The sequence below is a fragment of the Tasmannia lanceolata genome, unplaced genomic scaffold, assembly GCF_043159265.1.
Source record: "Tasmannia lanceolata isolate RefF3 unplaced genomic scaffold, GAP_Taslan_0.1 ptg000006l, whole genome shotgun sequence".
Classification (NCBI taxonomy): Eukaryota; Viridiplantae; Streptophyta; class Magnoliopsida; order Canellales; family Winteraceae; genus Tasmannia; species Tasmannia lanceolata.
Window position 1 is genome coordinate 7530570 of NW_027518683.1, and position 15683 is coordinate 7546252.

The 15683-nt window shown below is 36.7% G+C and overlaps 1 protein-coding gene across 3 annotated transcripts in view; it reads left to right on the forward strand.

The window, feature by feature from the left end:
- The first annotated feature begins 213 nt into the window (after positions 1-213).
- Positions 214-15683, forward strand: part of LOC143879500 (ENHANCED DISEASE RESISTANCE protein (DUF1336)) — a 43777-nt gene continuing 28307 nt past the window's right edge. For 2 of the 3 annotated variants that reach the window (XM_077381919.1, XM_077381920.1), the window contains exons 1-7: positions 214-558; positions 2575-2649; positions 2796-2849; positions 6522-6587; positions 6960-7015; positions 7170-7237; positions 10110-10235. In XM_077381919.1, the coding sequence (XP_077238034.1) occupies positions 352-558; positions 2575-2649; positions 2796-2849; positions 6522-6587; positions 6960-7015; positions 7170-7237; positions 10110-10235 (652 nt within the window). In that variant the 5' untranslated portion in view covers positions 214-351. Of the gene's footprint in view, positions 559-1542; positions 1680-1977; positions 2108-2574; positions 2650-2795; positions 2850-6521; positions 6588-6959; positions 7016-7169; positions 7238-10109; positions 10236-15683 lie in introns of those variants that run through there. The other variant, XM_077381922.1, reaches the window with a different exon arrangement.

Consider the following 15683-nt stretch of genomic DNA (forward strand, 5'->3'; position numbering starts at 1 on the left):
GTGAGCCCCTAATATAGAATTTCTCACAACCTTCAGGGGTGTGTATCTATCAAAAGAAGACGTCTGCATAGTTATCTCCCATTATACAAAAAAGTAATTTGGAGAGGGATACGAGGCCATTTTCGTCACGCGGCTCTGGCCTTCAAAAGAAAACATAAAAAATTAAAAAATGAGATTTCGTGTACTTGCCTAAAACAGGAGTGGCGGTTCCATTTGTAATTTGCCTTCTTAAATCTCTCTCTCTCTCTCTCTCTCTCTGCAGATCTGATCGAGAATTTCTAGGGGAAGAAACATCTTTTTCTTCGATTTACTTTGGATTCTTCTCGAAAAGGTCCTGCAGAGGAGCTTTTAATGTCATCCAAGACGAATACCAGCGAAGGATCGGACAGAGAAGGGTCCGAGAACGGGTCGGAAGAGAGAGGGTTCGAGTACTTCGGATGGGTTTATCACATCGGATCCAATACCATAGGCCATGAATTTTGCCATCTCCGTTTCCTCTTCCTCAGGGGAAAATATGTCGAGATGTACAAGAGAGACCCTCATGAGAATCCCGGCATTGTAAGTTTTCTCCTCATTTGTTTCTTTTATGTAAAATTTTTCTTCTTAGGTTTTCCTTGGATTTTCCTTATCTCTACTCGATTTCTCTTGTTGAATTTCGATATGGCATATTGTTAAGACCTAATGTGCAAAGAATCTATATGGTAAAACAAGGAAAATCAGGGGTAATCTACGTATTAGGGTTAGAAAAATTAATTCGATTGTAAAATAATTTCGGGTGGGATCTTACAATTTTTTTCCCGATTGCATTGCAGTTCTCATGTTATGATTGGTAATACCAACTTTTTCCACGTGGAAAAGAGGATTAAAACCTAGGAGAGCAAATTGGGATATTCTCCAGCTTGGGGGGGGGGGGGGGTAGGTAAGCTGATATTGAACCCCCCGACTTCTAGGTTAAAAATCAAAGACTTTGAAACTGAGCTAGAGGCTTAATTCCGTGAACTAGGAAAAAAAAGAGTAAAAAAAGAAAAAAACAGATGGTAACTTGTATGTACTCTGTTATTCTATTCTTCAACCTTTTTAACTTTTCAATTTTCAACTTCAAGTCTTCAAATCCCATCAGTGTGACCTTCACTATCTCACAAACTGAATCTTAAAGTACCTCAAGTTTTTTGGTAATCACATTAACACATGCTAATTTCCTCTCTTTTCCCTCAATTTGGAAATGGTCTTGGAGTCATAAAATGTAACGGTAGGAAAAACATGTGTTCATGAGGGTAAAATGTGACACGCAACTCATAGGAATTACCATCGGCATGTTTGACGTTGGCCACTGTCTCTCAGAGTTCTTCTTCTTTTATTTATTTTGGGAGTAGGTAGTAACGTTAATAAACATGACAAAGAGAATATCATCGAAATCTACTGTTAGCCAGGAAAGGCCGCACCAGAAAAAGACAAGAAAATAAACCCCTCCAAAAGGATCAAGAATGCTACTAAATAACAGAATGCTGTTGCTAAAACAGGGCTTGGGCCTGTAGCTCAATGGTTGAGGCTATGTTTCTCGACCTTATGGTCTCGGGTTCGATCCCAGCTTACCAATAAAAAAATGAAGAATGCTGGCCCGAATGAACTCGAGTGAAAAATGATCGACTCAAGGAGGGATTAAAGTTAAACAGTACCAGGTATGTATAGATGCATTAATTTTTCATTCTAACCTATATAGCATGCTTAACCCCACCATGACACAATTAATGCCTTAACCATTCACTACACTGGCTCACTTAGTTTTTCCTATTTACAATGCACCAATGTCATTCCATCTCTTTGGTGCTTATTGTTGCATCCTGAAAGAACCCTGTAAGTGAAAATTTAGCCTGGCTAGTAAAGCAGTGCAATTAAGGGCGGCCTTACCCATCATTTTAATGTCAGGTCACTCTTTATGTTAGAGCTAACTAGCTTTTTCATTTTGTCTTGCATCAGAGGAATGCCCTAATTATGTGACATAAAAAGTTGGGAGTTGGGACTTGGTACCACGATGAAGCAAGCACTCCTTGAAATGCTCTTGCCTAAGCATGCTTTCTTTCCTTGTCTACCTTTATCCTACCTTCTGGTATTACTTCTAATATATTATTTTGCAAAATTACAAAGACTGGATAATATTGCCCATGGGCCATAAAACTAAAGATATAATTTCATAGAAATGGCATACAAGGGCAATGAACTAATTATCAGTTAGCCATGAAACTACTAATAGAATAATTAAGAAATATTGTTACTTGGGCTATTTTAGAGTCAACCCTCAAGTCCTCAACAACATACACGTGTTTGTTATATAATATAACTATAATTTTTTTGTATATTTTTTCGTTAGTGCTGCTGATTTTTCTTATCAGATGTCTGTGAGATTTGTATACACTATGATTTCTTCTTTGTTTCGGAAGATTTTTTTGGTTTTAAGTTGGGAGGTTTGATACCATGAGTTAATTAGTATTTTGGCTAAATTTGTGTCGTCGAGTACATGGAAACACTTTCAATTGATTGATCACTTGATACTTCTATCACTTTCTCTTACTACAGAAACCCATCAGGAAAGGGGTTGTTGGCCACACTCTTATGGTGGAGGAGCTAGGACGCAGGAAGGTGGATCATGGGGTAACAACCTAGTTCTATGTTCCCTTTCTTTTAGTAGGAGAGAAAGAGTAACTTTTCTTTGGGTAGGAGTTTGGTCTTTTACTTTTTATTCTTTTTAATCCAGAGAATGCAAGAGAGAAGCTAATTGTGTATCTATTTTTACCTAGGATGTTTATGTTCTGAGATTTTACAACCGGTTGGACGAGACAAAAAAAGGAGAAGTAAGTGAACATTATACTTATTTTGTTTATTTCCTACAAGTAGTTTTAGTAACGGGAAGATAAATTTCACTTTGTAACCATTCAAGAAAAAAAAAAAATCACTTTGTAAGGATTTTCTTTCCTACAAGTTGTTTTAGTAACTAGAAGATGAATTTCACTTTGTTAAGGATTTTCTTGCTTTCCATTTGGGAAGTCAGCAATCCTATTACTAGTTCTTGTGATATTTGTTTTAGCATTTACACAAAAACCAAGTAGATTTGTGTAGTGGAGTATTTTTATTTTTTACTGAAATCAGAAAGATTTGCATTGAGTGGATGGATATATAGAGAGATAAGAGATGAGATCAGCCCAAAGGAAAGCGAAGAATAACAAAAAACAATTAAAATAAATAAAAAAGTAAATATAAAAAGAAGGGATCTACAGAAGGGGAAAATTAGGTCCAAAAGGACCAAAACTTGCAAAGCAAGAAATGACCCTGCTCTTTTCCTTAATATATTCTTAGATGGTCTTTATTTTTTATTTAAAAGCTGATAACACCTTTATTTTCACTAGGGCTGGTTATTCGGTTATAACCTAACCGAAATGGCCATTTTTTTAAACCGAAATGGCCATTTATGTTAGTGAAAATCACTAACCGAAACGGTAACTGAATTTTGTGTGGACCTAAAGTAACCGAACCGTAATAATTTTCCGGTTAGTTCAGTTAGTTCGGTTATAACCGAACAACCAGACATTTGATATTTTCTGTATATATATACATCAACTGGTTTCAGATTCCCAACATTAGGGTTTCAGATTCCCAACATTAGGGTTTCAGATTCTTGCAAAATCAAACAACGCAATAACAGCTCCTCAATCTGAGACCCAATATTAGGGTTTCAGATTCCCTTAAGTTAAGATGCCCTATCTTAAGATTAAGAACCATCCTTCAATGGAAAAATAAAATCCAATAAAACCCCCTTATATTTTCTTTATGAAATGGCAAAATTAGGGTTTCAGATTCCCTTAAGATGCTGATGAAGTGATTCCCTATTTCCCTTCTTCATAAATCAACGGATTGGGATTTACCTGAAAGTTTCTTCTCGCCGGATTAGGGTTGAATACTTGAATGGTTGATGGATCCCGGACTTCTCGCCCGCCGACTCCGTATCCCGGAGAGAGAGAGAGAGAGAGAGAGAGAGAGAGAGAGAGAGAGAGAGAGAGAGAGAGAGAGAGAGAGAGAGAGAGAGAGCAAAAATCGTGTAAAAAAAACCCTAGAGTCTCTCGAAGATTCGAATAGATTTTTTAGTCTTTTATTTACAGAAAAAAAATTAAGTGTATTTTTCCTCGGTACAACCCTTATACGTCCATAACTGAATAGTGTTGGGGCTGTCCCAGGTCCAATATTTGTTACATAGTTTATTAGTTTATATGTTAAAACTATATTCCGGTTAGTTCGGTTAACCTGAATTATTTTCCGAACTAACCGCTACAAAAACCGAAAACCGAATTTCAACTCTTTTACCCACCGAAACCGAACCGAATAAGGGAAAAACCAAACCGAACCGAACCGACCAAAAAAATTTGGTTTGGTTTGGTTATTCGGTTAAATCCGAATAATGCACACCCCTAATTTTCACATCAAATCTTCATTATTTTTCTCGACACCTTCAGTTTACTATTCCATGGATGGCACTGGTCACTGGTGGTATGTTGAGGCGCATTCATTGGTCAATTCTGCTCGATTCCTAAGTCCTAAGTCCGTGGTTGATGTTTCTTGTCAGTGTTACCTTGACACTTGACACGGGTTCCAAATGTCCATGCCTCCAATATGGGGATCACAATGGCACAGGTTTTTCGTTGCCAGGAATGGCGGAAGATCAAACTGATTTGTTGTGAAATAAACACCAGAGATTTCTGCATGCAAAGCAAGACAAGGAGGCTGCTGAAAGATAAGAGAGTACTTGTGAAAGGGGTGAATTCGAAGGAAGCGATGTCCCTAGAGACCCACTATAGACGCGTGGAAGATTCATTACGTGATGATGAGGGGAAGATGTGGTAGGTTAGATAAATCTTAGATCCTTTCTTCCTTGTTTTAATCTAGACAGTTTTCTAGAGGTCTCCCTCTCTCTCTCTCTCTCTCTCTCTCTTTATATATATATATATATATATATATATATATATATATATATATATTTACGTGTGTCCATAATTGTTGACTCTTCAGCAAACTAAAAAAAAATCAGTGTGTCCAGGTAGCATTGTTCCTCGTGCTTGACCTGTCATGTCCTGTTTGTCTGTCCAATTGTGGTTGACTATGAGCATCCAGACCGATCTGCATCTGCACATTTCAAGATGTCTCAGCAACTATTTCTGTTAATACATATGAATTCATGTATCTTGTGATCGGATACGGAAAGAGATGTCCACCTAGAACTTTTCTTAATAAACGGACTGATAAATCAAAAGTTAGAATTTATTGCCCTGTTCATGTTTAAGGAATTTGGGAAGTAGTTCATACATGCTTGGATTGTTTATTGGATCCTCATCATCAAGAAGAAACATTTCCACTATCGTGTTTACTAGTTTCCTTGCAAGCAATCTTCTTCAGGAATGGAGCTCCCAAGCAACTGTATTGGAATAATAAGATTTCTATCTTATGTCTTGTCGTTTATCGTTCACAAAAAAATAAAAAAATCTTATGTCTTGTTGCTTTTATAGAAAGATGTATTTCAATCTGAATCACCTTTTGAAAGTCTCTTTCATGTTCTGCCTAGTGTCATCTGCTTTTTTTTCCTGAACATGTGAAATTTTATTAGAAGAAGGCAAAAATGCAATAACAACTAGAAGGGCAGCGTAGACTCAACCCCCCCAAAAGGACAAAATCAACTATAATGGCGGCATATCATTCCAAACTCGTAAATTTGTTCAAATTCCTCCAAAGTTTGCTAACTTATCAGCTAACCCATTCCCTTCCCGATGAATATGGGAACAACGATACTCATCCTAACTCTATAATAAATAATGCATCTCCATAAAGAGAGATTTAAACTTGCATGGGAGAGGGGACTTCTTATCAAGCTAATGAATGATAGTAAAGGTGTCTCCTTCGATCCAAATGGATGTCGCCTTGCTTGAGCAGCATCAAATCAGATCTGACTGCCATGACCTCCACCTTGATTGCATAAATGTCACCACAGGGTTTTGGAAAAGTTAAGATAAAATTACCAGTTGGATCCAATAGGGTACCGCCAAATCCATCCCTCCTCACTTTGTCGCCGTGAGCGAGATTCACATTGCAACTCCCATTGAAATAAAGCTTCAGCCATTCTGCAAGGGAGACAACCTGTCACCCAATCAGAGATGATATAATGAAGGTGATGACCAGAAAAATATTACATTTTCGATGCACGTCCCATGACCTCAATAATAATAGACTTAATTGTCTGACCAAGATTTTTAGTTTACCATTAAAAATGCTATCGTTTCATTTCTAAACATCATCATTTGCTTTCATCCTATTTATCTATTTGCCTTTATTTTTTTTGTTTCTTCCCATTTATATGATTGTTATTTAATGTAAGTTGGGTGTTTTCTGTCGTCAATGAAAATCTGGGATGCCTTGGTTTAGTATTTGACTCAAATGGATTTATATTGATGCAAATATTTAATTTATCACTATATTCTTGCAAGATTGCTTGTGGTACGGCAGGCGAAGCACGAAAGTGGATGGAAGCATTTGATCAGGCCAAGCAACAGGTATAAATTTTATTTAGTAGTAGCATAAGCATCTAGGAGGTTGTTTTTTTTAGAAGACCATATTCATTTATTTTGCATTGACAATTCGCAACCAAAACCATGTTTAGCTCAAGATTACTACTACATAATTGGCACCTTCACGAGTTTTGTTTGATAAGCTAGATGTTCTAGTCAAATAACAACTTTAAACAATCTATTTGGTACTTAAAATTGTCAAAGATATCAAATATATTATCTGTACTCTAATATAATGTATACAAATGAAGATGCCTATTGCTGAAACTCAATTTATTGTCTTTTTCTTGTTAAGAAATTTCTCTTTTAGGGTTTCCGATGATATTCTATCTAATTATCATGCTCTATTCTTAACAGGCTGAGTATGAACTCTCAAGAGGAAGAAGCCGACACAAGCTAACCTCTGAGACTGAGTATGCTTAGTTTCATAAATGTATACAAGAGAAGGGTTCTTACTTCTTAGCTGTTTCTCACATTAACTTGATGATATTTTATCTTGTAGAATTTCAATTTGCCACCTTTTTAATAATTTAGTATCACTTTAGTTTTGTTATTTCTTTGTGGAAGGATCAATCTTGAAGGACACCGTCCCCGGGTGAGGCGATATGCGAAAAAGCTTATACGGATCGGAAGAGGTGAATTCACAATTATTTTTTTCTAATATTTGGAGGCACTTTTTGTCTCCAAGATTTGGTCTCAATCTTTGTTGTCAATTCGATTATGGTGAGTGTTCCCCTTTTTTTTTTGGGATTGGAACATTTTGGTGTTTCGTTTCAGAAGAGTTGCTTCACAATTTGAATTTTTTTAAAAATATATGCAAGAAACCATTGCACACACCAACCAAATTTAACAAATAGACACACATTTTACTACTTAGAACCGCTAACAAATGTATGTGCTATGGAATTCACTCTTAATGAGCTTAATATCAAAATCAGAATTCAGTTTAAATAGGTTGGCCGGTGTGGAATGCAATGGAATCCTGGATCTATTAAGAGCTTGCACGAAAATCTGACTGGAAATGGTTGTCTGAAACCTCCGGTTTTTGGAAAGTTATAAAAACTCAAATTAATGCAAAAGAGGGGGTTTCGATGTGTTTTGACCTTCCCATTTGATTGAGCGGGATAAATTATAGTCAAATCCCCTCAACAGTTATAAAACAATAACATTTGAGGGGCAGAAATGGAAAACAGCGTCTTTTAGTTGATTCCGACTAGAACGTGGTGTTCGGACCAGAACTTCCAGGACATTGGAATCCGGTCAAAACTTTCAGAATTCCAACTGAAAAGTTTTGATCGATTTTATGTTCCAGAATTTGAAACTTCATAGGGCTGCAACAGGGTCGGGTTTTTCAAAACCCTAGCCCAACCCTGGATCCATTATCTCAGCCCTGACCCTGAGTCAGGGCCGAAAAACCTCAACCCATGGCCCGTCCTACAGAGCTCAGTGCTGGCCCTAGCCCGCCCTGATTGGCCTTGATTGGGCAGGGCCGGGCCGGCCCTAATTGACCCTAGTGCAAATACCTGTTAAGAGTGCCAAAAATAAAGCAACCACTTATCATATAGAACAAAATGATCAATAAACAGAGAAAGGGAACAAAATAAGACGGTATGAATTCAACAACTTGACGGGGCAACAGAGACAATTATTAATAATAATATAAAGAAACATCAATCCAAGATAATAGAAAACATTAGCAAAAGAAACATGCATAGATGGTTCAATTCTATAATAGAAGACTTAGGGTCGGGCCGGGTCAGGGTACCCGAGGCATTAACCCAGAACCCGACCCGACCTGAGTCGGGGTCTAAAAAAATGAAACCTGACCATCCCTCAGGGTTGGAAAATCCAGCCCTGTCCCTGTTCGGGCTCAGGGCGGGTCAGGGCTGACAGGGCCAAACTTGCACCCCTAAAACTTCATGTCAGAACGGAAGGGAATTGACAACTAAGGTCTCATATGATTTCTAACTCTAAGCGACTAGGAAAGGAAGAGACATTGACAACTAAGGTCTCATATGATTTCTAACTCTAAGCGACTAGGAAAGGAAGAGACAGAGCAAAATCATGCAAGTGAAGTTTCTTTTTCATGGAGGCTTGTTGTATTTGTTGAAATTTTATCTTTTAGAGTCAATAGAGCCCATAATTGCATCTTGTAAAGTAACTCAAAAGGAAACCCTGGTTTATCATGTTGTATAGCTTCATTTTTTTCCTTAAAATTTAGGTGTTTGACTGTTTCTATTTATGGGAAATAATGATATTTTTGAGATGAGCTTAGCCTTTTGTTAGGTCTATTTTGAAAAAATGTGCATAATGTTTTCTCTTTCTAGTTGGAGTTTTAAAAATCATTAGGTCTTTGTTTGGTCTAAATTTTGGAGGGTTGTTTCTTTATGATTTATAGGAACTTTGACTCTTTTGCTTGAATTTTACATTAGGTTTAAGTGGGTTCTGGTGGCCATACTGCAGAAAAATTATGAATGGTAGATTGCCCGATTGGGAATGAAATTATTTTAGAAAGTTGTATGTAGGTTTTGAACATTCTTTTCTTTTATAATTAGGACCAAGGTTTTAAATTTCGGTCCAAAATCCGAAATTTCGGATTCCGGTCAATAACGAAATCGAAATTGATATAACCTGAAACGTTACATTATTTCGATCGAAATTTCGGTTGAAATTCCGTTTTCCTCAAATTTCGAACCATTTCGGTCCGAAATTTAAGGGATTTTACCAAAAAATCTGGGATTTATTGATTATTTAATATTTTTTCAGCTGAAATTTTGTACGATATAAAATTATACTTTATTTGATTTCGTTGGATTTCGTCCGAAATTTTTGAAATTTCGGTGAGGACCGAAACACATTCCGAAACCAAAATTTAAAAGCTTGATTAGGACATAATAGAGCTGTTAAATCAGGTTTTTTGATTCAATTAGGGATTTAATGAGTTATGGTATGATATTAATGGATCTTTTTTGGTGGAACTTGTTAGACTATCCATATGTAGGGGCATACTTGCAGTTTTATCTTTTATTTCTTGTTTATATATGCAACATATGTACCCCTCAAATGATACGATTGAGATGAATACACCAATTCGTGTACGACTTTCTCTTTTGCTCACCTTTCCCATGATTTCTACATGTTATTCTAATGCTTTCATGGAATCAGAGCAGGTTTGTACCTATCGCAATGTTATTTCTTTTTCCTCCCTTCTTTTATCACGAAAGACTTGGATCTTATTCCCCTTCATTCGAAAACCCAAGCCGAATTGACTTTGTGAATACTTTTAGATTTTGTGTGCATGTACATTAGAAAGATTCTTGCACACGTGTGCATGCGGGGATGTCTTTGTAAATATATAACATGGTAGCATACTTCTGCTTGCTTGAATGTGCAATTACACCTATAGAACATATACACATTCTTCGTTGTTGGCATTGTGATATATGCTGCCCCTTGAATTTCTTTGAGCATCTACTTTCATGATACGAACCTTGTCAAAAATTATAGGTCCAGAGACTCTTCTGCGCCAGTCCTCAAATCTAGGAAGTAATGCCCAACCAGATGGATATTTTGAAGGGGATGTTACAGATGCAACGGAAGCACATCAATGGAAATGTATCCGTACTGTAAACGGTATTCTAGTTTAACTCTATTGTTGTGGATCTTTCTTATATTCTTAACACTTTATAACTTTACCATCGGCATTATTATTGTTTAATGACATCAACACTGATACATACCATAAAATACTGTACATGGACTGTCATCTGTTTTCATTACATGGAAAAATATCACATGGAAGACATTCATTCTCTTACAAATGTATCCTTATATCCAACAACGTGCATGCACATCCTAGAATGTTCTACTTAGTATTTTGGTCATCCCCTTTTGTATGTTCTTAAAATCTTATTCAGCATGATGAGGTTGTGGCAAAGTGGCTGGATACTTTCCTTGAAAAAACATGCATAATAGGATGTAGTTCATTTAGTGATGATGGACTTGAACATTATAGCCTGTATGGTGTTTTGTTATCTTCCAAGTGCCAATTGTTGGTTATACATACCTTCATTTTCTAGTGGGAAGATTGGAAGAAGCCATATTAAAATCTTACAAAGGGAAAGTATAAATTGGAAGATTTTGTACATTCTATTACAGACCGATCTCCATAATCTTAGGATTTGTATGCATTCTGATACATGCCTAGATGGGTTCCATTTAGAATGGAATAAATTACTTTCTTATTTTAGATAATAAGATCAGATCTAGTAAGATCTGATATATTTAGTAGCTTGATAGATTATGATACTAATTTAGATTAGTATAATCGTTATTTTGTAATTTTTATATTTATCATAAGATCTTTCTAGATCTTTTTATGTTTATCTTGGAGTGCTTTATATAAGCACATGCTACTGTAATGGAAAAGGGGATGAAGAAATCTTATTAGAAATTGTGTCTTTTTGCACAAAGAAGGATTGATCCTTCCCTTGAAGTGGATCAAGAGGCTGATCTTCCCTCTAAAAAGATCAATCACGTTACGAACCGATTCGGGTTGGTAACAATTGGTATCAGAGCGGTCGATCTTGCGCCATGGCTACGTCTTCGGAGTGTTGCGAACCCATGCGTGGAGATCTTCAAAAGATCAAAGCACTCCTTTGGGAAATGATGGAATGGCAACGACAATTTGTGGAAGGCTTGAACAAGATCGACATGGTGATCGATAAGTCTTGCCCGATGAAAAAGAAAAGACGAAAAAGGAAAAGAGGAGAAAAGAACGGAGAAAGAAAAGAGATGGAAGAAAAACCGAAGAAACCACTGAAGAAAGTCGTCGTTGATTTTCAGCGTCGTCGAGTTCATCGCCGAAAAATCCGTCAATCATCTCTGCCAGTCCAACGCCAACGTAAAGATCCTCGCCCACAACCATTCGTGCATCACCATCTAAACCATTCCAAAAAAACGCAACGAAAGAGCTTTGACAAAGGCCCGATGATAACAGTTTTAAAATGGAGCGTCATAAACTCTTGATGATGACATTCGTAATGATGACTAATTACAAGACGAAGAGAGGAAGAAAGGGACACATGATTTCATTTTTCACCATCCAATTCGTAATCTCCAACCTTGAGGACAAGGTTGATTTCAAGAGGGGTGGAATGATACATGCCTAGATGGGTGGGTTCCATTTAGAATGGAATAAATTATTTTCTTATTTTAGAGAATAAGATCAGATATGATATATTTAGTAGCTTGATAGGTTAGGATACTAATTTAGATTAGTATAATCTTTATTTTGTAATTTTTATATTTATCATAAGATCTTTCTATGTTTATCTTGGAGTGCTTTATGTAAGCACATGCTACTGTAATGGAAAGGGGAATAAAGAAATCTTATTAGAAATGTGTCTTTTTGCACAAAGGAGGATTGATCCTTCCCTCGAAGTGGATCAAGAGGCTGATCTTCTCTCTAAGAAGATCAATCACGTTACGAACCGATTCGGGTTCGTAACACTTTCTCTAGGATATTCGTCTTACAACATTTTTTTATCGATATTCTTCTTACAACCATTTTTTTCTCCTCTGAGATTGTGCTTTTTTATGTTATAAACCGTGGATCATTAGGCATTGAGGTGCTCATGGTTGATTATTGGCTTGAGAAATACACAGAACATTTGTGTCATGTAGTTGTGAACACGATTTATTGTATTTCTGGCGGTTTTTTATCTACCAATTGTTGCATGTCCTTTCAATTTTTGATGGTCCAGTTAGGGGTCCTTCAAGCCAGATTCTTCCAGCTAGGACTGCTTTCATACCCAAGTTGTTAACTAGAGTTTGGCCTATTTGTTCTCCCATCTTTACAGATTCATCCTCCTGTCTCGATAGATTTGCACTCTCATTTTGTGAGATTCATGCCCTTGATTCAAAAAGATTCGTCCTTCTAATTGGGAACTTCACACATAGTGAAGCAAATAGGCCTGGCCACCCAATGGGCTATTGGGTCTGGCCCGACCCATGCTTGGTTTGGCCTAGACCTTTGGCCTGTTAACAGATTCGTGTGGGTCTAGTTTTGAATGGAAGGTATGAAGTTTGGTCTGGCCTGCCTGACATTAACGTGATGGGCTGTTTGAGCCTTGACTGATCTGGAGTTCTGCACTGGCCCAACCCATCTACAGCCGTATTCACACCTTTCTCAAAAAAATTGAAGTCAATATTGTAGAAGAATAGATGGAACCCATCATTTTATGTTCACATATGTTGTGTTTTATAATGGTAGAGGCATTTTTGGGTTTTTATTGTGTAATATTATGTGGGTCCACAGGTCACCTAAGGGACTTGTGGGCCACTTTGGGCTTTGCACAAATCAGAGAAGTGTTTGTGGGTTTGGTTTTCCAACCTCACGAACAAGTCTTTCCCTTCTCCTTTTCTCCTCTTCGTCTCTTCACAACTCTTTCCCCCCATTTTATCTTCCCTTCCTCTCGTCTTCTCCTTGCTCTCCATCTCCTCTACTCTTCGTCTAAAATCTTGCTTCGTCTTCAAATATCAAATATCTTATTTTTGCTATATACCATGCTATCAAAGTGGGTTCCGGTCAGATCCAAATGCTCCGTAAGCATGCCATGGATGTTTTCTTAGGTTTTGTGATGAAGAGCAACACTCGGATGCAGCAGAAATCAAAACCAGTTTTGAGGTTGGTTCTTTCTGTTCTTTTTTTTGAGGAATTCTTGGAGTGTGATTGTTATTATCTATGACTTGAATCGTAATGGAGAAAGAATAAAGTTAGCCAGAAGGTTGTATCGACTATGGGAAGGAGTCACAATGACCACCCAAGTCTGATGATCACTACGATTAGACTCAATAGTAAAAATTATCGTCAGCGGTCTCAGTCCAAAAAAAAATGTTTATTGAAAGTTAGAAAATCTTGGAAAGTGAGAATCTCACCGTTATGTCATGGTTACTCGATTTGATGGAACCTAAAATTTGTCGGACCTATCTATTTCTCAGGATCAAACTAAATATGGGAGGAAGTAACTAGAACTTACTCCCAACGTGATGATCTTGCTTGTATTTATTAATTGCACAGGGAGATTCAATGCGTCAAAGGGATCTCTTAGATGATGAGTTTTTTGGACTTCGTAAACAGAAGTGGGAGGAGCTTGATTACTATCAACAGTTGGCTTTATTGCCTAAAGGCATTAAAAACAAATAGAGCAGCGAAGAGTATTTGAGATATTGGCTGGTTAATCCTGCATATGAAACTCAAAGGGTTTCGATGGGTTGGGATTGTCCCGACCCATCTGTAACCGTATTCACACTTCGTTTTCAAGAATTTTTAAGTCACTATTGTGGAACAATAGTTGGATCCCATCATTTTATATTCGTAGCGGTTATGTTTTACATAGTTAGGAGTATTTTTAGGTTTTCATTGTGTAATATCATGTTCAAGTCACTTAAGTGGCTTGTGGGCCCACTTTTGGTTTTGAGCAAGCAATAAAAGTGTTCATAGGTTTGGTTTTCCAGCCACACAAACAACTCTTTCCATTCATTTAATCTTATCTTACTTTCTTCTTCTACTACTTCCTCTCCATTTCTTCTTTTGTGAACTCTTGCTTCATCAAATATCTTTTTTTTTAAATGTTCACAACTTTTCATTAATAGATAAAGGGACTGAGATGGTCATACATCGGTATATAAATATAAGAAGTAAGAGCATATAGAAGACAGAAGGATAAGGAAAAACCAGTGAAAAAGAAAGCACTAGACACTCAAGGGGGAGAGCGGTCCTTCAAGGTTTTATGTTGGTGGAGAGTGGAGTCATGGATAAGCTAATAGTGGAAGGTGACTCTACGTCATTAGATGTTTGGATGAAAGTCACCCTCCGTGGAGATTTGTGCATTTTATTGAAGAGATCATGGATCGTGCTGAAAACTACGATATCTCTTATTGCCATGTTAGGAGATCGACAAATAGTGAGGCAGATCGTTTGGCTAGAGCAGGAGCCCAGAGGGATAGTCTAGCCATTTTTTACTTTCCTCCACCTTGATTTTTTTGTATTTTAATATTTTATCTTTTTTCTTTTGTATTGTTATCCGGACCTCCTCGGTCAATGGCCCCTTATTCCTCTCTAATAAAATCATCTGCAGTAAAAAAATAAAATAAAATTGATTTCAGACAAACGATACATTAAAAACAAGTCACTTCCATGATTATAATAGCCTCAGAAAATCAATTCCAGCACCCTCTATCTTCATCCAAATCATCCTAAACCACTTCCACAAGATTCACCATAAAAAAAATGATGCTAATACATGAGAAAATCCTTTGAAAACAATTCTAATGGAAACATTAAATCAAAGTATTCCAGATCCACTCCATTGAATTTTAGAATCTACGATTTTTCAAATCTCCATTATATAACCCTTTTCACCAATCCACAAAATTGAAATAAAAATCATTAACAATACCTTGAGGATGATCTTAAATTCTTGATTCACCACTTTGCACATGTCTCATATCTTGTCTTGGGAGAGCTTTTTTCTTTCACTCTTTGATGGCTTATTTGAACTTCTTGATGTAACTTTACGAAGAGAAATGGACTAGATCTTGGGAAAAGTGAATCTAATCCTGTTTTGATGCCATGCAGTTGACTATATTCTAGATATTAATGAAATAAGAAGAAAAGAAAAGGGAAAGAGAGAAAATTGTTTTTTGGAGGGTATGCTTCCATCATGAGGCATGCCTTCACTTTATTTTCTTATTGTAATGTTTACAATATTACAAAAATGCCTCTGCTAAGGAGAAGAGACATAATAATGATATACAACCTATGTCAGTGCACACCATAAAAACTCAACTTAAACTTTGCATGACTTTGAACAAAATATACAATGTGGTAAATGTTTCGTTGATCAAGACTCCCTAGGTTACAACAAGAGTCATAAAACATTAATTCAGTTACCTTAATTGTTATTTAATAGTCTTGACATAAATTCATTTATGCCTTTGAATTTACTATGTCTTGTATTCTTTTCATTTTTGCTGCTCTTTGTTTCCCCATAGCTAAGGTATTATAATGATCACGTG